The sequence below is a fragment of the Trachurus japonicus genome, chromosome 16, assembly GCF_045865225.1.
Source record: "Trachurus japonicus isolate A0001 chromosome 16, Traja_1.0".
NCBI lineage: Eukaryota > Metazoa > Chordata > Actinopteri > Carangiformes > Carangidae > Trachurus > Trachurus japonicus.
The window spans coordinates 32,240,312-32,265,952 of NC_140922.1; the positions used below are offsets into that span (position 1 = coordinate 32,240,312).

A 25,641-nucleotide genomic window follows, 5' to 3' on the forward strand; every position below is an offset into this window, starting at 1 on the left:
TTCACTTCAGTTTCACAATGGATGAAGGAAGTTAGTTTGTGTTTGGACATTTATCACTTGACACTTCCTGTTATATAATATTTCAATAAAAGGATGGGGTGATGATCTCAACTGAAGTGATTCCTACAAAGCTGCGCCCTGTTTTCTTCTGTTTATTGAATTTATTTTCCATAATCATTATTATTAGTGATTGTTTTTTTATTTTATTTTACTCTTTATGTCTTTATCTATTATTACATACTGTATGTTGTATCTGTGTGCTCTTATGTGGCTTCTTGTTCTGTTTTACCACAAAACATGTACTGTAAATATCAATCCTACACATTTATGTTTATTAATATTTAGGAGGTTAATTAATATGGAGCAACTCTTGTGTTATAGCTCATGTATGTTTTGAATAAAGCAATGAAACAAAACATTTTGAAAGTTTCTGTTTCTGAAATGAGTCAAAAGTCAAAAGTCAAAACTTGATCCTGAATCCAGTCACATGATCTCACACACACGTTGTGTAAATTAACTAATAAATAATCAATGTAACACCTTCGATGATGAAAAATATTAACTTTTGTTATAAATAAACACTTAAGTCCATTAAAAGACTTATTATACAACCCTGTGCTTCTTATACAACAGTCTGATGATCCATCTCTACAGTATCCATGGCAACAGCCCGCACAGTAACAAAAACCACAGCCGGAGGAATGTCAGATAGTTATCTCACGGCCTCGTTCACCAGACGAAACACCAACACCAACTTCAAAAAGCGTGACGTGTTCCACAGAAAACTAAATACAAATAAAAAGTAGAAAAAGAACGAGGACATGAAACGCTCGTTGTTGTGTCTTCTTGTCTGGACGAAGACGAGAAGACGAAGACGCGTCTTTAAACAAACTCTTCACTTCTGAGGTGTTTTTTTTTTTTTTTTTTCCCCGAGTGGGAGGAATGTCCCAGTGGGAGATCAGATCACAGGTTCGATACCTGCAGGACAGATCGTGGTCTGGTTAACACCTGAGATCATGTGCAGCTTCGTCTGGTGCAGAGCGTCACCTACAGGAAACTCCATGTTTCTATGACGACATGAAGGTCTGTGCGTTCAATACAGCTGATCGATCAGCAGCTGACTGATCAACCAGGTCGTCAACACTGTGAGATGTGATTTATCATTTCACTCTGATGATGGACGAATGTATTAAGGTCATGATTTTATTGCTCTACACACTGAGCTTCAAGAGTAAACTGAAGCTGGAAAATAAAGAAAATGAAAAATGAAAAGTGTACTTTCATTTCAAAAGACACAAACATGCAATAAAATCAGAAAAAATCATCAACACATGAACTGTAAAAACACAACAGGAAGTGTTTCTGGAGGACACAATAAAGTGAGGGACCAGGCTAAAGGCTAATGCTAAGCTAACAGTCCATGTGATCAATAACAACATGTGATATTGACGTTCTAATAAACCAAACAAACTCAGCTTATTGTCAAACCCACTAACAGGAAGCTGTCTGCACAACTTCTAAAGTCAAGAAGAAGAACAACTAAAGGCCCCAGACCGGTCCCTCGCTTTATTGGCCCAGTTCCAATCCCCTAAAGACTCAAGCCCTGAACCCTCTCTGACTGAAGTGACGTCAGCTCTAAGTGACAGAGTGTGAGAGTCTGTGAGGGTCCAGATGCTGTAAACATGAATGGACCAGCACTTACCCACTCTCACGACACGTTACCTTGACTAGGGCTCACTTTTCTTCATCCAAAAAGACACACCAAAAACCATCCAAATACCTCCATGCTGCTCGTATGTAATGTCCGTCTTGTATTGAAGCCCCGACATGGGAAATTGTTCCGCCGGTGACACAGGAAGAGCAGTGAACTGAGACACTGGGAGCTTCCGCTACAAACAATCTTAAAACATAGACTTATTTAATTTTTTTTCTGAACAATTTCTCATGTCGGGGCTTCAATACAAGACGGACATTACATACGAGCAGCATGGAGGTATTTGGATGTTTTTTGGTGTGTCTTTTTGGACGAAGAAAAGTGAGCTCCATTCTCAACCGTCATATGGACATGCAGTGCTGCACGGAGCCCCGCTGTAACTCAGAGAAGGAACGGAGGACTCTGAAACTTCTCCCAGCCCTTAGTCCACATGAGGGTGAGTAGATAATGAGTGAAATTTGGATTTTGGGTGAACTATCCCTTTAAGGCCACTGTATTTGTGACTTTAAAACATGCAAAACCTTTCCTAACTCATTTGAAATCCAAACTGCTGAACGTTGGCTCTCTAACCAGCTGCAGATCTTCTTCCCTCCTGGACTCAGATAAATCTCCTCTACCTGTTGTTGTTTTCTTTGCTTCCTGTTTGCTGAAGGTCTTACTGTTGATGTAGTCCTGCTCCTCGGGCGTCATCACGGAGATCAGGTGTCCTCCACACATGCGACAGTGCTGCTCGGCCGCCTCCCAGCTCTGCCTCTTGGTGAAGTGTCGGTAACAGAAGCCCTGGAACTTCTCCCAGCCGGGTTCACACAGCTCCACGTCTGAGGGACGAGAGTATGGCAAGCTGATTTAACATTTAAAAGCTGAGTTTGACTATCCGGAATTAACATTGTAGATATCATTCAACAACGTCTTTCTGACTCGTCGTAATTACATTTTGAATAGTTGGGAGTTTTCATTCAAGATATCTGTAATTCAGTTTTGCCTCTAGTCAAAAAGAACATTCCAGATATCCGCAACTACATTCTTCCTAGGACAAATAACGTCACTTTTGCCGTTCATGTGTATGTACAGTATGGGGTTTGTCATTACAGATATCTATAATTCAGTTGCACACTGCAAAAACTCTAAATCTTACCAAGAATATTTGTCTTATTTCTAGTCAAAATGTCATTTCTAGTCAAAACAAATCTCATTCTACTTAAAATAAGACTCATCACATTAAAAAGTAGCTTGTTTTATACACTTTTTACTTCTTTCAAGCAGATTTTCACTTGAAATAAGTAGAAAAATCTGATAGTGGATCAAGTTTTTCTTTCTTATTACAAGCACAAAAACTTGTGAAAAAGTGAAAATTAGTTTGAAACAAATGAAAATTAGTTTGAAACAAATGAAAATTATCTCAAAACAAGTTCATTTTTAGGTGATGAGTCTTATTTTAAGAGAAAAGAGTTTAGTTTTGACTAGAAATTTGACATTTTGACAAGAAATAAGACAAATATTCTTGGAAAGATTTTGAGTTTTTGCTGTGCAGATATCCGCTATGTGAATTACGGATATCTGTAACTGAATTACGACTAGTACTAATTCCAGTTTGATATATCTTCACTGTCATTTTGACTAGTCATAATTCCAGTTACAGATATCTACAACTTCATTTCGCCTAGTCAAAACTTAATTTAAGATATCTGAAAGGGACATGTAGATATGAATTATGACTAGTCAGAATCAAATTGTATATATCTCAAACTGGAATTAGTTGTAATTCAGTTACAGATGTCTGTAATTCACATAGCGGATATCTGCAACTGAATTGTAGATATCTGTAATGACAAACCCCATACACATGAATGGCAAAAGTGACGTCATTTATCCCAGGAAGAACGTACGTAGTTGTGGATATCTGAGATGACAATTGTGGATAGGAAGAACGTAGTTGCAGATATCTGAAATGTTCTTTCTGACTAGAGGCAAAACTGAATTACAGATATCTACAACATATATCCAGTCTGGCTTTTAAATGTTAAAATGGCTTGTCATACAAGAGGACACCGGTTTCTAAGACACCGAACCTTTCTGACACAGATCTCCTCCGTAACCGGGCAGACAGACGCATCTCGTCGTTTCTCCGTCCACACACGTTCCTCCGTTCAGACACGGGTTCTCCAGGCACGAGTCTGCAGGAGCATCACAGCACACAACACAAGGCAACTTAAAATATATCTCTGGAATATAGTAAATATTAATTATCTCAGAAGAAACCATGTGGAGACAGTCGCAATAATCAAACATGCTAACTTTTCATTTCATCTAGTTTGTTTCCAGGTCTGTTTTCTCTATTGGCAAAAAATATACAAGGAATGTTTAGTGAAAGGGAAGGGGGATATAATCTAAGGGGAGACCTAAATTTAAAAAAAGGTTCAAACAAATATGAAAAGCATGTGCATGTCAAGTGCAAATATAAATCTGTTAAAAAAAGGTACAACTTTTTTTTTTAAAACAAGTATATGGAAGAGGAAGTATGTTAACAGGATGATGAGGGATAAATCTATAAATAGAATAGGGTTGATTGTTATATTGTAACTAACTTAGTATATGGTATATTTATTTATGGGGATAGTTTATATATATATTTATATTTACGAGGATATGTGTGTAGTATATACCGTATTTATTTTTGTAATTATATATTTAAATAGATATGAAGTGTATATATGGTATATATTTATATAGGTGTATTATGTAGTTAGGATATCTGTGTAGTTATAAACTGAAGAGTAGTTAAAAAGGGGTGGGAAATTAAAAAAGTATTGTACCCACTCCTTTTTCGAACAATGTGCGGTGTTTTGTTATGTCTTAGCTCTTTATTTTATTGTATTTTCATTCATTCATTCATTCTCTCTGAATGGAAATTCAACCTGAGTTTTCAGGCCTGTGATCTAAACTCACACCAGCAGAGGGCGCCGTCACATCAGGAATGGGAAACACTGCTGAGTCACTTCTGCAACTATAGTGAGTATAATAAAGTTCTGAATAGTTACTGTAATAACTTTTAAGTATATTATGACATGCAGTGAATAATCTGGAGGTGTTAATAACCTGTAAATAATTTTGTGTTTGCACAAGAAAGAAAAAGGTATTGGAACTCTTGAAATATAGGCTATTGGCACATAACAGTACAGAATCTCTCTCTCTCTCTCTCTCTCTCTCTCTCACTTTTTATGTTTGTTTTATATCATTTTGTATTTCTATATTTGTTATATATTTTATTTATAAACCAAACTTCCCATGTGTGGGATAAATAAACTGTCTTATGAATCAAATATGTTAATTTATCATTTAAGAGACAGAAAAGTGGTAAAAATTCAAATTGTACTAAAAAATAAACTGATTTAAGTACTTCAATTACAAGGCAATAACATACATAATTTATAAACTGACAATACACTGACCAAAAACAGACAAACAGAAAACAAAGGACAGAACAAAGCTGACGACATGATGAAGCAGCAGGACCGAAACAGGACAGAAAAGTAAAATAAAAAAAAGGGATGTGAAACATACTAAATTTATATTTACAGTAACTACTTAAAGGAGCATTAACGCAAATTACAATTCTTTGTTCGGCCACTAGATGAGGCCGGTTGTGCAGCGTATCTGAAGTAAACATCCAAATAGCATGCTGTTCAGGAGCGGCCGGGCCGGCTTGTCTCATAACAAAAAGAAATTCTGCATTTGCTCCACAGACACTACAGTGTTGGCTATATTTTGTATACATATAGTTATGGCTCCCCTCGACCTATTTATTGCATATTTCAGTTTTTTTTTATTGCTATTATTGCTGTACTGTATTTGCGATAATGCTCCTTTAATATACCTTACTCAAACATAAGTTTTTCCCATTTTTTGTTATGCATTTCTACCTTATCTTGATTTGTTGCGATCATTTTTTTCCCCAAAAAAAATTGGCGTCACACTTTATTTCTAAAAAAAAAGTCCAAATTCAAATTTTTTTTTGTTTGGGTCTTGAATATAACTAAAAATATATTATTTTTAAAGCAGAAGTAAGCGATCCGGTCGTTTTAGTTAATGCTGCGTTCCAGGCAGGCTTTTGAAACCGTAAATTACAGCTTCAAGTCACAACTTACGACTTTGTAGCGTTCCAGGCAACCCACTCGTGTTTTTCCGACCTGTTTTACCTGTGAAAGTCACTATAACGGCCACTCGTAACTTCCGACCCGTGAACTCGTACCAGATCGAACTGGTACCACTTCACAGGTCGGAAAAACACGAGTTACGAGTTGCCTTGAACGCACCATAACAGTCCTCGTCCCTACACGGCGTCCCTTGGCTGCACACACAGCCCTGCATGCCGTTCTCTCTCCTCATTGGATAAAACTTGTAGGATACAAGGAAAGTTTTCTCCTGGGCTCAGAGCAGAGCAGAGTGACTGACAGACCCGTGTTTCAGACCAAACACTCTATGTAAGTGATTGCTGTCGGAAGATATAACTATTTAAGACTTATATTAACACAAAAATATCACTTACTTCTGCTTTAAATCTGGTTTAAATCTGGTTTAAATCTGGTCTTATTTTTTTCTTGTGTTTGTGACAAAGCACATTAAATATTAACAGTAGCCTACATGAAGACTTCCTGTCTCTGGTCTGCATGAACCTGCAGTAGGAGTTTATTAGTCTGAGTTTATTAAAGCAGCTGAAGTGAGGAGAGTAAAGTGAAGACATGAAGCGTCCTCTCACCCTCGGCGTCTCCTCGTTGTCTGAGGATGGAGACTTTAGCAGCAGACATGGCCGTCAGCTGCTCCTCTCCTCTGAACCCCTCTGGCTGGGCGGTGGGAGCCGGCAGCGTCACATCATGAGAGTCTGTCGTGTGCGAGGCGGCGGCGGCAGCGGCGTTGGCGTCCTCCTCTTCATCATGATCATCTGGATGCCAGGTGCACATCTTACCTGAGGGCTCGTCAGTGCTGCCGGGCGCCGTCTCTGCTGCCTCTGACTCGTGATCTGTTAAGACAGGAAACGGTGAAGTGACTCATCAACTCATCCACATGTGAAGCTCAACACTGCAAAAACTCTAAATCTCACCAAGAATATTTGTCTTATTTCTAGTCAAAACTAATCTACTTATACTTAAATTAGACTCATCACATTAAAAAGTAGCTTGTTTTTAGACACTTTTTACTTCTTTCAAACTAATTTTCACTTGAAACAAGTAGAAAAATCTGACAGTGGAGCAAGTTTTTCTTTCTTATTACAAGCACAAAAAACTTGCTTTCACTGGCAGATTTTTCTACTTATTTCAAGTGAAAATTAGTTTGAAACAAGTGAAAATGATCTAAAAACAAGTAAATTATTTAGGTGATGAGTCTTATTTTAAGTGGAAAGAGATTAGTTTTGACTAGAAATGAGACATTTTGACGAGAAATAAGACAAATATTCTTGGAAAGATGTTGAGTTTTTGCAGTGAACCAGCTGTTGTTGTCCTGCAGGATTTGTGGACGACACAGCAGCTTCTCTGGGCTGCAGCTTGTTATAAGACATGTCATCTGACTCTCAGAAATATATATATGGCCAATATGTCCCTACACATTATCACATATAAACCTCCTCCAGATATGTAAAGATATGTTTTTAGAACATATTTTAAACATCCATAATACAATTTGCATATGTAGATATATTTAGAATACCTCTATGCACTGCAAAAACTCAAAGTCTTACCAAGAATATTTGTCTCATTTCCAGTCAAAAATGTCATTTCCAGTCAAAACAAGTCTCATTCTACTTAAAATAAGACTCATCACATTAAAAAGTAGCTTGTTTTTAGACACTTTTTACTTCTTTCAAGCAGATTTTCACTTGAAATAATCTGATAGTGGAGCAAGTTTTTCTTTCTTATTACAAGCACAAAAAAACTTGCTTTCACTGGCAGATTTTTCTACTTATTTCAAGTGAAAATGTGTTTGAAACAAGTGAAAATGATTTAAAAACAAGTTAATTTTTAGGTGATGAGTCTTATTTTAAGTGAAAAGAAAAGAAATGAGACATTTTGACAAGAAATAAGACAAATATTGTTGGAAAGATGTTGAGTTTTTGCAGTGTGGTGATATATTTATTTGCTTTAAGATGGTCTGACCACATATTTATTAGATTTAAATCATTAAAACAGCATATATATGAATAATATATTTCCTTGTAAACAGATCTGTCTTTAAATTATGGGAAACCCACTGTTTATAACATCCACATACAGCGTATTAACATGCCTTGAGATAGATATACTATATCTACGTATATAACATTTGATGAGTATACATACAGTTTATATCATTTTTATATGTCTTATTCATTTTTTTTTCATTTTATTTCGGATGTGTTAAAAGAAATAAGAATACAGTAATGGACAGACATAACAAATAAATACTTTACAAAGACAACACATGAAAAAAAAAAAAAATGAAGATCATTTGTTTTTTTTTTCATATCCGAAAAGGAGTGGGAAGAAGTAAAACTTGTTTACTCCCACCCACTATTCATAAATTAGCTATCAAGCTTCCTTGTCATTATAATCTATACAATAAATTAATTTATAAATTTATCTAGCTGGATTTAATCTAATATATGATCACTAATCTTTATCTCTCTAATATACATACAGGGATTTATTCTAATAATAAATACAGAGTCAATGAGACGTCATGTAGTTCTATATTGATGAGCTCATTAATGTGGAGAAGGAGCTGGTTGTCCAGTCTTTAGAATAAGAGCAGAGATAATAACACCTTCAGTAGTTTAAAGCAGGATTTAATTGGCCGAGCAGCTCAATAGAAACACAACAACAGAGTCAAACTGTGATAATACTTCAACCAGCAGCCTCCACTGTCCTCCACACTGAGCGTTCATTAACAACCTGCAGGACTCACACTGAGGCTGATTCATCTGCAGCAGAGCAGCTGGTTGTGACACGTTACACTAATACTTTTATCTGACGTTAAGATCATCAATCTGTGCTTTTAATTATAGATGAGACATTAATTCAGCTTCACAGTGTCTGACCCGGGGACGGAGACGCTCCTTAAAAACCCTCCGTCCTGCTCCGGTGCTGTAACCATCTGATGTATGAGCCTCAGGAGAAACCACTGCTTTACTTTGCTTTTACTTCACTGCAGCAGAGAGAGAGACGCTGTGGTTCTGAAGATCCATGGCTACAGAGCTCAGGTCTACCGAAGCCCTAAAGGGTCATACATATACATTCATTATTTCCTCCGTTTTCCCATGATAACGAGATCATTTTCCTCTGTTTCCTCCATTTTCCCGAGATTAACAAGATAATTAATTTGAGAGACAATGAATGAAACGTGAAGAAATCTCAGGCCTATCACGTTTCATTCATTATCTCTCAAATTAATTATCTCGTTATCTTGGAAAAATGGAGTAAAAATATCTTGTTATCGCAAGAAAATGGAGGAGATAAAATATGTATGACCCTTTAGGGCTTCTGTACAGGTGAGACCTGAACCAGGTCTTAGTTATGCTGCTGCAGACCTACCATACCATTGACAATTGATGACAAAACCTAGTTCAATATTAATACTGTAATAAATTCCAAAAATAAGGAAAATACCATCAATTTAATGAAGAGAGTTAAAAGTTAAAGTCCTTACACAACAGGGATGGTCGAAAACCTTTTTCCGACCACAGCCTGTGCAGCAACCAAATGGCTACAACACCTGGACTGCTGGGACGACTCTCCCATGATGCATTGGGCTCTCTCTCTATAACATTGTCAGGTTTTAACTTTACATCACATGACGTGTCAGACACTTTGATCCAAATTAAAAGGTGAGGGAGAACATCTGTAGAATCTTAGTGTGAATATTAAAGTCCACACATATATTTATATATTTATGTAGCAACATGACGTCAACCAAAAGATCCGCTGAGAGGCTCTAAGACTGGGCCTGAATGTCAGACACGCTAACAAAAAGAAACTCACTGAGCTCAAACTGTTTATTAACAAAACAAAGAAGATTAACTCGTACACTAATAATAAAGTGTTCAGCCAGTTCTTGGCTCCTATTTATATTATATTTATTTATTTATAGTGTAACACGGTCAATTCTGACTTTGTAAAGAGCCTTGAGATAATAAAACTGATCTGATTCACTGGCATGGTTCAAAGTGTCTCTATTCACTGTCCTATTTAATAAAGGCATAAAAACGGCCATAAAAATAACTTAAAATAGAATAATAAATAATAATAAAGTGTCCATTGAGTGTGTGAGGTTGTTTGTCTCCATTTTTCATGTTTTATTTCCAGTGAACTTTTAAAACAAACTTTGAGTTGCTTTCTATGGGAATAATGTGTAAAACTCACCGTGGATGCTCCGGGTGGAGATCTCCAACACGACCTCGTGCTCCGTGGAGTCGTCTTCAGACTCCGTTTCCTCGGTGACCGGCGTCTCTCCGCTGTACTCTCGGTCGGACCGGGACTCCTGCGGTGTGGAGTAGGACGGCTCGGGTTCCCAGCCCGGTGTGAGCGTCAGGTGAGGGATCAGAGTGATCTTTATATCTGAGGGCGGAGGAGCGCCGGTGCCCAGCTCCGATCCGTCCTCTCCGCTGCTTCCCTCTGAGCTGTGATCCGATGAGGCGGTCGGGTTCGGCAGCAGCAGGAGTTCTGGTTTCGATCCCGAGCTTTCTCCCGATGATTCACCCGATCCCTCCGTGTCGTCTGGCTCCGCCCCCTCGGTGTTCCCCGTGGCGGTGACGCTTTTTACCTTCAGAGTGAGTAAGCAGCACATTATGGAAACAGTTTATAAGAACTAGGGTTGTAAAATTCCGGGAATTTTCAAAGCTGGAAACTTTCCATGGGAATTAACGGGAATATATGGGAATAAAAGGGAATAAATGGGAATAAATCAGAAATTTACAAAATTGAAGGTTGGCCCTTAACAGGGAACTTAAATATAGTTGTGAAAAATATATTGTAGCATACTAAAACAACCAGATTTAATGCAAGTACACTTGAATATCTATGGAAAGCGAAGTGTTTTCACTACATTTCCCATGAGCCTCCGCAAGCACGGTGAAATTCTTGGACCAGCGCAAGACGGACAAAAGCGAAAACACTTGGCAAGAATGTTTTCATTGATCAAGAATGAAAGTCGGAGGTTCGCAGATGATCAGACACCATCGTGGTAATATGTATATATATAGTAATATTTTAGTCAACATTCATGTTTTTGTGGTTCAGTAAAAGAATTGATTGTTCATACAAGAATTAAAACTTGATAAAGTTCTACTCACAAATAAATCTGTTGAAATGTCATGTTTTTTAATTGTATTATTTTGCATGGATGTCTGCTTATGACAAAAAAAAAAAACATTTATGTTTGGATATGATACAGTTTGTTTAAATTACCCCCAATTTCCAGTTAATTCCCATAAATTTTATAGGCTCCTACAGTATTTGTGTGTAGATAAATGTTAAAGATGCAGACTAAAAATCGAGAGAATCGGCAATATCGTAGAATCGCAATCATAGGCGCTGATTCCGTGGGTGCTCCGGGGTACGAGTGACCAGGTTGAGCACCCACGGGGGGCACGCCACCAGATGCGCATTTCTCCGTGCCGCGCCTTGGCCCCTCAGCTGTGTGTCGTGTATATGTGTGTGTAGCCTGTGTGAATGTGTGTATTAATCTCTCTCGCGCTCTGTGATGAATAAACACAAATCGCGGCAGAGCGCGAGCCTGGCACAGAGGTGCACGCTCTGGCGCATCTGGCACACTGAAAGGAAACTGGCTCCGCTCCGCGGCTATTTCGCGTCCGACGTCCATGTTAAGCACACGTTCTTATTCATATTGTAGGGTCTGGCCCGACGTAACTACAACAACGTAACACAAACTTATCTGATAGCTCTCACTTCTTCCTCTGCTCCTCCTCACTCACCTATACACAGACACACACACACACAGCTGTCCTCACACTCACCCCGGCCCCCCGTACCGTACACATTCACAGTCAGTCAGAAATCACACAACTTAAACAGCATAACAAGAACATCACTGCGGGGTTGCTACAATATTTTCAGTTGTACAGTCGGCTATTATTTATTAATAATGAGCGAACCAGTGTTTGTAGAGCCCAGTTTAGTTGTGCACGCGTCGGGGGGGGATAATACATATAATATAATACCCCCCCCCGACGCGCGGGCGCACCCACGGGCAAAAACATAAATCGGCGCCAATGATCGCAATTTAAGTCGAATCGCCATCCAAAAAATTGTAGAAGAATCGAATCGGGAGAAAAGCATATCGTCCCAGCCCTATTGTTGTTGTTGTTGTCCTGCTTGTTGTTTTTATGAGACCAAAAACAAATTTCCACACCGTGGACAATAAATGAAACTAACTAACTAACTAACTTGTACCGTGCTGAGGAACTCCTCGGAGCTGCGTCCTAATCCCTCCTGCACGACGACCTCCAGATGTTCGGCCTCAGACGGAGCGTCGCTGTCGGGTACCAAGGTGATGATGATCTCTGCTGACGGAGGAGACGAGGTCACGGACGCCACGGAGGTTACCATGGTGACAGGATCGTTGATTAGGACGGGAGCGTCGACGGTGGAGCCGGAGCCGGAGCCGGAGTCGGAGTCGTCGGTCACCGTGACGACCTCTGCTGCTGAGGGGATCTCTGCAGGATGGACGTGTCCACTCTGCTCCTCTGGATCCTCCTCCTCGCTCTGGTCCACTGGGATGGACGTCTCCATGGTTACACCTGAGTGCTCCACATCGTAACCTGTCAAAATAAGAGCTCATCTGAAATTACATGATAAAATGTCAATTCTCAGTTTGAAAATGCAAAATTGAACAGGAAATAGAAGAAAAAAGAAAAAAACCTGCGGAGGAAAAAATAGGATTTAACCTAAGAAATAAAACAAACATCTGGAATATATAACCCAGATGTTATGGCTCATGTGACCAGTTTCCAAAATCTTAACTAGGTTTGCATGTTAAAATGTCAAATTTGAGAGTGTGCAGAGCCTATTAATTTTTGTAAAGTTTTTCAGTTGACCCTCACATGGTCATTATGGGGAAACAGAAACTGCTAAAATAGCCAGTGTAGTCTGTAACCGTCTGTCATCAGATGTCTGTAATGTAGGACTTGAAAGGGATAGTAGCATTTTTTTAAAGTGGGGTTGTATGATCTACAAAGTACTTTAATTGCAGTAGAAGACTCTCTGCACTCCTCCCGTTAGCAACGCCAGCCCATAATAGCCCTGCCCAGAGATTTACAACATACAGTGTTGTGAACAGACCCAAAGAAACGGCCTATTTTCACGGCTTAAAAGAGGTTTTACCTGAAAAAAAATACACAGTTCCATTGTTTGCTATAATATAATTTTTTCCAGCCCTTCAAAAAACGCAGTTTTTATTTGGATCTAACCAACTCACGTATCCCTCCGCCCAGGGTTAGCGCCCGCCGATCAGCAGTTGGTTAGGTCCAAATAAAAACTGCATTTTTCCTGCACTTTGAGGGGCTGGAAAAAATTATATTATAGCGAACAATGGAACTGTGTATTTCAGGTAAAACCTCTTTTAGGTCGTGAAAATAGGCCGTTTCTTTGGGTCCATTCACAACACTGTATGTTGTAAATCTCTGGGGAGGGCTATTATGGGCTGGCGTTGCTAACGGGAGGAGTGCAGAGAGTCTTCTACTGCAATTAAAGTACTTAGGGGCTATTTGTAGATCATACAACCCCACTTAAAAAAAAAATGCTACTATCCCTTTAATATTCACTGTACACTTACCTGAAGAAGTTGAATCTGTCGAACCAGTTGAATCAGTCGAACCAGTTGAATCAGGTGAATCAGTTGAATCAGTTTCAGGTGAATCAGGTGAATCAGTGGAATCAGTTTCAAGTGAATCAGGTGATTCAGTCGAACCAGTCGTAGGGAGCGGCTCGGTGATGTCAGAAGTGTCCACTCCGATCCCACTTGGAGTCCCCTGCTCTTGTATTTCATGGTCTGCGCTCTCCTCTCCAGACTCAGACTCAGACTCTTCTGCTGGACGCGTCACAGCTGCTGCAGTGGAGGGAACATCTGTTTCCTCAGAGTGGGGCGAAGTAGCCGTCATCACCACCGCCGACACCTCCTCCTCCTCCACAGCACCGGCACTGGCCTCTTCTGTCCGTCGTGAAACATCGTAAGAGGACGTGCTGGAGTGGAGCGGCTCGGCTTCAGAGTGGACGTCTGGAGGAGTGTGGTCCTCCTGCGAGACGGGAAGTTCTTCTCCTTCTTCCTCCAGCTGGACCGGGACCTCTGAAGAAGAAGCGTTAAACAGCTCATTTGCATCGGTGCCAGATGTTGCATTAACATCCAGCGTGTCCAGAGTCTCCGTCTCGTGGGTAACCTCCTCGGGTATGTGAGTCTCCGAGGACGACGACTCTTCGCTCTCTGAAGTCGTCGTCGCATCGGCTGGAGACAAAGTGGAGGCTTCATGAGAAGTTACGGCTTCAGAGGTTGGATGTGGATGTGTGTGAGACTCTTCATCTTCATCTTCATCTGGATGCTCTTCAGGTGCTGGTTGGTGGGACTCCCAGGTGTCTCTGGTGGTGGTGAAGTGCTGCTGAGGCTCAGAGGGAGGAGTGACGGCCTGATGGAGATCCAGCTGGTCCTTGTCGTAGCACCTCGTCGGGGCTTGAGCCTCCACAGGAGCTCGTTTTACAGGACTGACTGTGTGTGCGTGCAGCAGCTCTTCAACCCCCTCTACTGTTACTTCACTAACACCATCCTCCTCCTCCTCCTCCTCCTGAGCAGGATTAGTTACAAAAACAATGTCCTGGCCGATGTCCTCTGGCTCCGTGGCGAGAAAGTCCTGAGGAGATTCCGTATAGGGGCCGTTATCGCCTGGAGTGAAGAGCAGAGGGTTGAACTGTTACCACAATACAGAGATTTTACTGGAACCTTTTCCTGATGTTACTTCACTGAGTTGAGGATTTAACACAGCAAAGGTTTTTCATATGCTAGAAAGAAAAGAAAACATCTAAACAGAAACATCTAAAAACCTTTATCAGTGAGTGAACAAGTGGAAACATTCAATAAAAATGAGACCAGTGTTTTTGGTCCCTGGTTAAGTCAATCCCATCATTATATTTAATGAAACCATTTCTGTTTGGGAACCTCATCACTTGTCCATAAAGGCCTTTGTCAATAAAGAAACAATAATTTCAAAGTTGCATTCAAGTCAGTTCGGCAAAGTCAAACACCCTGTTTACACCTTGCATTGACACCTGGCATCGTAGGTGTTTTCAGGGATCAGATCGCAAATGGATAGTGCTTGACCACATGAAGGTACACCCAAGACACACTGAGGACAGATTGTGATCCGATCGGCCAAACCACCCACGCAAATATGTGATCGGATCTCAATGTGGACACTGGAGACGCATGTTAATGCCAGGTGTAAATGCTATCCAGTCAAACTGTATCTAGATACAATCTATACGAGATGTTAATGCCAGGTAGGGATGTGACCATTATAGATTTTCTTGGTAACATTATTGTCTGAGAAATAATCAGGGTATTATGATTATCACAATTATTATGCATTAATTGCACTATCAATGTGTAAAATCAAATATAAATCCAAAATATAATTAGCCTACATTACTAATTATTTACACAAAATATTAAATTAAAATTATTAATCCCCCAGGGAAGTGTTTGAAATATATATTGTTGTCATCTATACCAAATTCTTATGTTTATTTTAATCTTTTTTTTTAATTACAAATGACACTCTAGCATTTAAACTCCTACCAATTCAATGTTATGCTAGGTAAATGGACCAGTATCTGTGCATTTACCTTTACTTTCGCGCACATCTGCCGATATGGTTCATACATAATCTTTTTTTTGGAAAGTGACAGTATTTAGGAATCTTTACGATTAATTAATTGTAGCGTTTAATACCACGATTAATTGTGAAAACAAGTAATTGTGACATCCCTAATGCCAGGTGTAAACTGGGTGAAAGCCTCTTTGATGAGCTTCTTTAAGGCTTTAACAGCATCATCCAACAACAGATTCTCATGATGAACTCACTGCTTTCAATAAAATGACATCTATTATCACACAGCTTATAGCAACATCTACAGAAAAGCCAAATGCCAAACCAGCCAAGCAACGTTTCAGGTAGGTATTCATCTCAGTGTTCCAAGTCAGTCCCCAAAGCATTCTTGATCAAATAAGCTTTTACTGTCCAGACATTTGGACCGTTTACTGGCTGACTGTGGAGTTTCAGTTGGAGCGGTGCTCGAACCGTGACTGATGGTTTGTTTCACAAAGACACAAGTGCAAAGAAAACAGACTGAAGAAGCAGTGGAGCAGTTCACCAAGGTGCAGATCCTCCTTCATCTGAGTCATAATAACCAGCTGTTTCATGTGAATGGTTTCTGGTCGAGGTACAACAACTATCCAGTGTTTGACAGGAAAATAAGACAGAGAAGGTTTGATCACTGACAGCACCACACCGATCAGACACACTGCAAAAACATTTCTAGTCAAAACAAATCTCATGCTACTTAAAATAAGACTCATCATATTAAAAAGTAGCTTGTTTTTAGACACTTTTTACTTCTTTCAAGCAGATTTTCACTTGAAATAAGTAGAAAAATCTGATAGTGGAGCCAGTTTTTCTTTCTTATTACAAGCACAAAAAACTTGCTTTCACTGGCAGATTTTTCTACATATTTCAAATGAAAATTAGTTTGAAACAAGTGAAAATGATCTAAAAACAAGTTAATTTTTAGGTGATGCGTTTTATTCTAAGTGGAAAGAGATTAGTTTTGACTAGAAATGAGACATTTTGACAAGAAATAAGACAAATATTCTTGGAAAGATGTTGAGGTTTTGCAGTGCAGAGATGGTTCTCTTACTTCTGAAGCAGTAGACGTCGTGTCGTGTCTGAGCCTCGGGGAAGCCCGTCTGGTTGCTGTAGCGATACACGGTCCTGACCCCCGGTTCCCCGCCTCCACAGCGCTCCCTGGGGGTGACGATGGGGTAACGCACGCTCCCGTCGGCGAGCCAGCCCGGACTGCAGTGGTTGAGCCCGTCGTTCCAGGCGGCGTACAGCTGAGCCGTGGTGGCCAGCTCCGCGCCGTGGCTCAGGCAGAACGCCTTGGCCTCCCAGAAGGTGAAGCGCTGGGGGGCGGAGCCGTGGAACACCTCGCCTGTACATGAGGGATACACATGAGGCAGGGTTTAAAGGGGTAGTTCAATATTTTTGGCAAAATGGCCCATTGCCATAATCGCTATGGCTCATGGGATTTCTTGGTTTCCCTCATCAAACTCATCAAATACACAATCCAGCAACTCCAAAACGCTCTGGTGGACAAGTTGTGAGCTGCACATTCACCACGCTATGAGATAATAACACAACGTTACCAGACAGAGTTGTTTTAGAGGGAAATTCATGCAAAACTGCTGATGCACGTTGCCTTCAGGGACAGTTTTTCATCAACAGTCTCTGTATTTCCCTCTAAAACAACTCTGTGTGGTAACGTTGTGTTATTATCTCATAGCGTGGTGAATGTGCAGCTCACAACTTGTCCACCAGAGCGTTGTGGAGTTGTTGGATTGTGTATTTGATGAGTTTGATGAGGGAAACCAAGAAATCCCATGAGCCTCCGTAGCGTAGCTCTGAGCAGCTCACGGCTCTGCTCCGCCGTTCTAAAGATAGCTTGCACCGACAATTAAAGGTAACAAACCTACTGCTATGACTATTGGGGTTATGGCAATGGGCCAATTTGCCAAAATGTTGAACTATCCCTTTAATGAACTTTAGATCAAATATACAATTTACAGCTCTGGAAAAAAATGAAGAGGCCACTTCAAAATGATGAATTTCTCTAGTTTTACTATTTAAAGGTGTGTGTTCAAGTAAAATTAACAATTTTGTTTTATTCTATAAGCTACTGACAACATTTCTACCAAATTTGAAATTAAAAGATTGTCATATAGAGCATTTATTTGCAGAAAATGGCAAATAATGCAAAAGAAAAGTAGTTCATATTCATTTTTAAAGATAAAACACAAAATTTTTAATTTAGGAAGAGGTCATTGGTGGAACAACCCCAATTTTTAATCGTAGCAGTGGTTTTTAGACTTCTACTTTTCTACTTCATTAAATATGATTTGGCTCAGGTGATCACCTAATCAATGCCTCTTTAAGTAGAGTGAGGTGTGTTGAAATCCAACAGACACTGTAATCGAATGGCTGTTATGTAAAGAAAAGTTTGGAGTGGTCTTTTCATAGTATATATCTCTACAATCCAGTCAAGTGAAGAATTATACATCAAAGATTTGGCAGAACAACTTTTCTCCTATCACTGTTTCTGTAACTCGTGATTATGATATTTCATGGTTTCATTACCATGGTTTCTACACGTTTGGCTGTGTAGTGTGTGTGTGTATGTGTGTGTGTGTGTGTGTGTGTGTGTGAGCTGTCAGTGGAGTCTCCCACAGTGACCTAGCTGCAGGGATTTGATCCCATTCAGGCACAAGAGCATTAATGAGCTGCAGCACACGTTGGGTGATAAGGACCTGGCACAGTTTGCATCCAGTTCAATCCAAAAAGGTGTTGGACGAGGTCTGAGCTCAGGGCTGAGCAGAGCAGCTACATTCTTCCAAATGAAACTAGAAACATGGTTTATTCTTGTAATGTTGGTGCAATGTCCAACACAAACACTTGCACCTATTATTATTACTATTGGACTATTATCAGAGATACAGTCGCCTACTGTTGCACTAAGATTTTCAAAAAAACAAAGAAACACAGAACAACACAATAAGTCCATAAATAATCAGGTTAAACTTCATCTCTGTGTTTGGATATCATTGCATCCATGTAATTTATTGGGGGTTCAGGGGGTTATAACTCCCCAAAAGATCAAATCCAGCCAATATGGAATGCTATCTTTTATTTGCTTAAAGGGATAGTTCAACATTTTGGCAAACTGGCCCCATTGCCATAATCCCTATAGTCATAGCAGTAGGTTTGTTACCTTTAATTGTCGGTGCAAGATATTTTTAGAACGGCGGAGCAGAGCCGTGAGCTGCTCAGAGCTACGCTACGGAGGCTCATGGGATTTTTTGGTTTCCCTTCATCAAACTCATCAAATACACAATCCAACAACTCCACAACGCTCTGGTGGACAAGTTGTGACCTGCACATTCACCATGCTATGAGATAATAACACAACGTTACCAGACAGAGTTGTTTTAGAGGGAAATACAGAGACTGTTTGCTGAAAAACTATCCCAGACTGGAACACGTGTCAGTGGTTTTACATGAATTTGCCTCTAAAACAACTTTGTCTCGTAACGTTTTGAGGATTGTGTTTTTGATGAGTTTGATGAGGGAAACCAAGAAATCCCATGAGCCTCCGTAGCGTAGCTCTGAGCAGCTCACGGCTCTGCTCCGCCGTTCTAAAAACAGCTTGCACCGACAATCAAACCTACTGCTATGACTATAGTGATAATGGCAATGGGCCAATTTGCTAAAATGTTGAACTATCCCTTTAAAAAAGAATCCTTATATGGGTAGAGATTGAATGATGTTAAACCCAAAGTTACGCCCTTGATTGCATCCTACAGTAAAATCAAAGGTGACAAAGTCGTTATAACCGACAGTAGCTGCTCAAAAATAACTCAAAAGTTGTTAATAAAGTAAATTTTAAATAACGTCCTTGAGCCTCACCTTCTATATTCTCCACGTAGCAGTAGACGTCATACAGCTCGTCGGGCTCCATCAGTCCATAGTTCCTCACTCCCGGCATCCCGTCCATGTCCCCGAAACAGCCCTCTCTCGGCATCTGAATGGGATATCTGCAGGAGGAAATGACACGAGTCGACGCCACTAAAAACACAGAGGAGTGCCTCTCCCCCGACTGTGTAATAATGGCAGCTCTCCAAACCGGCACACTTGTTCTCCAGCTCTTCTCTGAGGGAGCGTAGAGGAGATGGTGTCAGACGAGTGGCGCTCTTTCTCTCTCTGTCTCTAGCCTACTTGATGATCTACAACGTGCAGATGTAGCGAGTCATGTCAAATGTTGAGTGCTCCACAGTCAGTCCACCTCGACGCTCCCTTGGCCACATGTCAATCAAGCAGCTGTCTATAGCGTGGTTGTGGGTTTTTTTTTTAGAGGACAAATTAAAAGGATAGTTAGTTCACCCAAAATTGAAATTTCACTCATTATCTACTCCCCCGCATGTGGACTAAGGGCTGGGAGAAGTTTCAGAGTCCTCCGTGGCTTCTCTGAGTTACAGGGGGTCTCGGCGTAGCAGTGCATGTCCATATGACGGTTGCAAATGGATACCAACTGTCTTCGTAACAAAAAGACACACCAAAAAACATCCAGATACCTCCATGCTGCTCGTATGTAATGTCCGTCTTGTATTGAAGCCCCGAAATGTGAAATTGTCCCGAAAAAAATAAGTAAGTCTATATTTCAAGCTTGTTTGTAGCGGAAGCTTCTCGAAACAAGCTTGAAAAATAGACTTATTTAATTTTTTTCGGGACAATTTCACATTTCGGGGCTTCAATTAGGGAAAAAAGCGTTTAGTTACACTGCTCCATCAACATGGAACAACCTCCAGGCTGAACTGAAATTGTCTGAACTTGTATCTTTTAATGTTTTTTGTCACTTCTTAAAGGTCCGACAACAAAAATCAATTGAGCGGTGCCTTTGCTGACCAACCTTGTCACCATGCCCCCCTTGCTCCTTGCACTTTTGTTTTAACCTCTACTGTATTATGGCCCTATTTATTATAATGTAATATTGTAATGTATTTTGTATTTTTATAATGTTGACGACGTGTGCTGCTGCCCTCTTGGCCAGGTCACCCTTGAAAATGAGATCTCGATCTCAACGGGTCTTTTTACCTGGTTAAATAAAGGCTAAATAAATAAAAAAAAAAAAATTCCAATACAAGACAGACATTACATACGAGCAGCATGGAGGTATTTGGATGTTTTTTGGTGTGTCTTTTTGTTACGAAGACAGTTGGTATCCATTTGCAACCGTCATATGGACATGCACTGCTACGCCGAGACCCCCTGTAACTCAGAGAAGCCACGGAGGACTCTGAAACTTCTCCCAGCACCTTAGTCGACAATGAGGGTGAGTAGATAATGAGTGAAATTTCAATTTTGGGTGAACTATCTATCCCTTTAACAAGTTCAGCTACCTGAACATCTGAGTGTCTCAAACCTCCATCACCCTCCAAAACTGCAGGATAAGAGGCCACTTGATCCAGCTCTCAGAGAGTGTAGCTGTGTCCTAACCGCTTCCTCTCAGGTCCTCACTCACCTCACTGAGTGGTCTGACAGCCAGCCCGCATCGCACTGCTCGTATCCGCTGTGGTAGGCGGCCAGGAGCTGCTCCGGAGAGGCGATTTCAGCACCGATGTCCTCGCACGCCTCTCTGGCCAGCTCGAAGGTGAAGGCGTAGCGGCTGGAAGCGTCACGGTAATGAAACACCACCCCTATACGGTATAAAGGTAGATGTTTGTGTTAAAGCTCCTTCAAAATAAAGGTAGATGTTTGTGTTAAAGCTCCATACAGTATAAAGGTAGATGTTTGTGTTAAAGCTCCATACAGTATAAAGGTAGATGTTTGTGTTAAAGCTCCATACAGTATAAAGGTAGATGTTTGTGTTAAAGCTCCATACAGTATAAAGGTAGATGTTTGTATTAAAGCTCCATACAGTATAAAGGTAGATGTTTGTATTAAAGCTCCATACAGTATAAAGGTAGATGTTTGTGTTAAAGCTCCATACAGTATAAAGGTAGATGTTTGTATTAAAGCTCCATACAGTATAAAGGTAGATGTCCATGTGTAGTGTGATTATAAAGCAGCTCTAGGTTCTATATTAATACTGTGAAAGTATCAAAGCCTCAGTCCACAGAGAAATGCACACAGCCTGTATTCAGAAACTGAGGCTTTAAAAACCAGCCGTCAGGACTTCCTGTCACTTTGTGATGTCACAACAAAGCCCCGCCCCCTCACCACCTGGACTCACCACCATCCAACAACTTGTATAATTTAATTTCTCTGAGCGTTTTACCTGCAACCTGCTCCATAAGACCTGATATTGGTAAGTTTTCAGTTACTTAACTGCTGACAACACACTAATTAAAGGTCGGAATGAGAATTATCAATAAATAAGTGAATAGAAGAACAGAAAGATCCTGGCTGGGATCAATAATGTATCATGAAGCATCAATGATTCATTGCACTGAGACTAAGAAACTTTACCACACTGCAAAAACTCAAAATCTTTCCAAGAATATTAGTCTTATTTCTTGTCAAAATGTTTAATTTCTAGTCAAAACTAAACTCTTTTCACTTAAAATAAGAATCATCACCTAAAAATCAACTTGTTTTTAGATCATTTTCACTTGTTTCAAACAAATTTTCACTTGAAATATGGAGAAAAATCTGCCAGTGAAAGCAAGTTTTTTGTGCTTGTAATAAGAAAAAAAACCCAGATTTTTTCAAGTGAAAATATGCTTGAAAGAAGTAAAAAGTGTCTAAAAACAAGCTACTTTTTAATGTGATGAGTTTTAGTTAGGGTTAGTTTAGAATGAGATTTGTTTCGACTAGAAATGACATTTTGACTAGAAATAAGACAAATATTCTTGGTAAGATTTTGAGTTTTTGCAGTGCAAGAGAGCCACCTTTTTCTTTACTGGTAAAAAAAAAAATCTATTGTAGAGGTCGAGTTATTTTATTTATTGAACACTAAATTATTCAGAGCAGGAATCAGCACTGCACAGACAAACAATATCATCCTGTCACTAGGGGGCGTCACTCCTGGGCCAACACACACACAACAGACTGTGGTTTAGTTTTGCAGGTGAACGTCCTTGTTGTGAGTCTGATTGAGTTTTAAAGTGCGTTTCTCACAGGGAGTGTGCAGTAGGAGGAGTGTATGTGTTGTTGTTGTTGTCGTTGCTCTGGACGCTGTGTTTAACGCAGCCCCAGTGAAGGCAGCAATCAGTGCCTCTGACATAGTAGCTCACAAATAACAGTGGTCAGAGAATCTATACTCTATTACTCTGCTGGCACCGAGCGCAACAGCCATTCATCGCACACGGTGAGAGTGTGTATAGCTACAGTACACAGCTACATGAAACACAAAGCCGTCCTCCTCCTGCTCTCCACAGGACGCTCTGTTCGTCCTTCAGACTTTTACATCATACGTGTGTGCACTCGTTCTTCAGTCGCAGCCATCGGACTATTTCTCTGAATAACTCTCATGTTATTTCTCACAGAGGGAATCGACCCCTGGTGAAGGACGTCGTCGTCGTGTCCTTTCAGTCTGTTTTCAAATCTCAGAAACTCACTCTGACAGAAACACAAACACAACGTGTGTTTCACTCTGTAATAAGGTTGTGAGACTGAGGACAAAATGACAGCGTGATATGAGAACATAACTCAGTATGCAACAACACACTCAAACACACCAGACCTGCAAAATAACATTATTATTTTAAAGCTCATGCAGAGTTATGTCGGCAAAGAGGAAGAAGTAGAGAGTTGTTGATTTTAGCTTTGCAATCACCTGCAGAATATACTGCATGGTCAAGCGTCCGTGTGCATGAATGCAATTTGTATCTGTATTTGTATTTGTATTTGCGTCTACCTGTGTATTTTCAATAAAGAATAAGATCATTCGATTTTGTTAGATAAACATTTAAAATGTTTTACGGTTATTCATTCATTATTTAAGCAGAAACCTCATTTACAGTGCAGCCAAGCAAAACAAAAGTGTCAGAAAAGACAAACACAATAAAACAAAAACATTAAGACTGAATAAGACCTTAAAGGAATAGTTCAACATTTTGTCAAATTGTCCCATTGGCATAATCCCTATAGTCATAGCAGTAGGTTCGTTACCTTTAATTGACCCTTTGTTGGCCTTCTGATTGGTCTGCTGTTCCACCAATCAGAGCGCTTCTCCCCATGTCACGTGTTGCGCAACATTCTAAGGTTGGACAACCCTGGAATGAAACCCTATGAAACAAGATAGGTAGACAGCAACTTTTGGGCAAAAACTACTTTATAATTTTTCAATATGGTTAAAATGTGTGTCTGGGGTTCCTGCAATAGCGACTCACAATATCTGGAACGTATTGGAGTCATTTTTATCCCATTCCCTAAACACAAGACATCAATAAACATACTTAGCCTAACATATAATATTACTTTAAGCTTCTGTTACGTATTTAATTGAGCTTAATAATAGGGTTTGGGGGTGGTCCACTAGGGGGAGCTGTAGGCATAGGTCAGGGGTTAACTGCAAAGTTTTGTTTGTTGTTGTTGTGTGCAGTCCTCATGAGAAGTGAGCCGTTTTCCCTGGCTGTACTGTGCTAAGTGCTAAGCTCATTCATTCTCTAGTCCACTCTCTGGTCGTGTTCATAAACAGAGAAGATCTAATACCTTCAAAGTTATCTAGCAAACGTAACATTACCGCCACTAATGTCTTTTTAACTTTGTGAAGTTTTACGAGGAGAAACAGGAGATCGGCGGAGATTAGCTTGTAGCTAACGTTAGCTAGCGCCGTTAGCTACTAGCTAGTGAGTGACCAAAACAATGATTTTTCCCCATTTTTCGGAAAAGTCAGGTAATGCCCGTTCAATCGCTCTTTAGCCACGTCTGTCTTCTATCACGGACACCATTTTTCTGATATGTAAGTTAATTCAAATTTCCCTTACTAGCAATTTAAATCTTCCTAATTTTCAATGGTTTCCAATGGGAGTTGACCCTTCCGTGACCATTGTTTGTCCAACCTAGCAACAGTAACCGTGGGGGGCGGGGCCTTGACAAAGGGTCAATTGGTGGTGCAAGCTATTTTTAGAATGGCGGAACAGAGACATGAGCCCTGCACAGCGCACGGTACTTCCGCCTTTCCCTCATCAAATACACAATCCAACAACTCCACAACGCTCTGGTGGACAAGTTGTGACCTGCACATTCACCACGCTTTGAGATAATAATGTAACATTACGAGACTGAGTTGTTTTAGAGGCAAATGCAGCCGGAACTACATTCTAGAAACGGCTGCTGGGCGGAGGGATTTCAAAAGCGAAAGTAGTTCCGAGTATTTGCTTCATATGTCGTAATGTTACATAATAATACGTTATTATCTCATAGTGTGGTGAATGTGCAGGTCACAACTCCAAGCTCCAACAGAGCGTTTTGGAGTTGATTGTGTATTTAGTTTGATAAGGGAAACGTGGAAATCCCATTAGCCTCCGTAGCGTAGCTCTGAGCAGCTCACGGCTCTGCTCCGCCGTTCTAAAAATAGCTTGCACCGACAATTAAAGGTAACAAACCTACTGCTATGACTATAGGGATCATTGCCAAATGTTGAACTATTGCTTTAACAATAGTGAGGATATGACAGTATGGCTGTTGAGGTTTCTGACCTTTGACCTTGATCTGCACCACGTCGTCGGCGTCCTCGAGGCCCTGCTGCACCTCGCAGCGGTAGAAGCCGGTGTCGTTCTGCCTCAGCTCGTCCAGCCGCAGCGTGAGGTCGGCGGGCGAGTAGGCGTAGTTGAGCAGCGCGGCGCGGTCCTTGTAGGCCTCGCTCACCCTCACCCGGTCGCCACGGGCAACCAGGATCTCCGTCTCGCGGCCCTGAGTCAGGACGGTCCACTTGACGCGGGGCAGCGACAGCACGGCGTGGCGGCCGTTGGTGGACGGCGACGGCGGCGGGTGGGCCAGAGACACCAGGCAGGGGACGGTCAGAACGCCGCCCAGCACGGCGTCCACCGGCGGCGTGGACGGGATGGTGACGTGGAGCAGCTTCGAGTCATCTGAGGAGACAAACAGGTGTCAGACCTTT

General features: G+C 40.7%; 1 protein-coding gene across 1 annotated transcript in view; it reads right to left on the reverse strand.

Moving 5' to 3' along the window:
- Nucleotides 1-25,641, reverse strand: part of bcan (brevican) — a 47,518-nt gene that overhangs the window by 4,125 nt on the left and 17,752 nt on the right. The window contains exons 3-12 of the mRNA XM_085803242.1: nt 25,220-25,612; nt 21,097-21,271; nt 19,485-19,612; nt 16,663-16,956; nt 13,670-14,632; nt 12,154-12,536; nt 10,105-10,504; nt 6,471-6,731; nt 3,784-3,888; nt 2,374-2,532 (exon numbers count right to left, since the gene is read on the reverse strand). Coding sequence (XP_085659368.1) covers nt 2,374-2,532; nt 3,784-3,888; nt 6,471-6,731; nt 10,105-10,504; nt 12,154-12,536; nt 13,670-14,632; nt 16,663-16,956; nt 19,485-19,612; nt 21,097-21,271; nt 25,220-25,612 — 3,261 coding nt within the window. The remainder of the gene's footprint in view (nt 1-2,373; nt 2,533-3,783; nt 3,889-6,470; nt 6,732-10,104; nt 10,505-12,153; nt 12,537-13,669; nt 14,633-16,662; nt 16,957-19,484; nt 19,613-21,096; nt 21,272-25,219; nt 25,613-25,641) is intronic.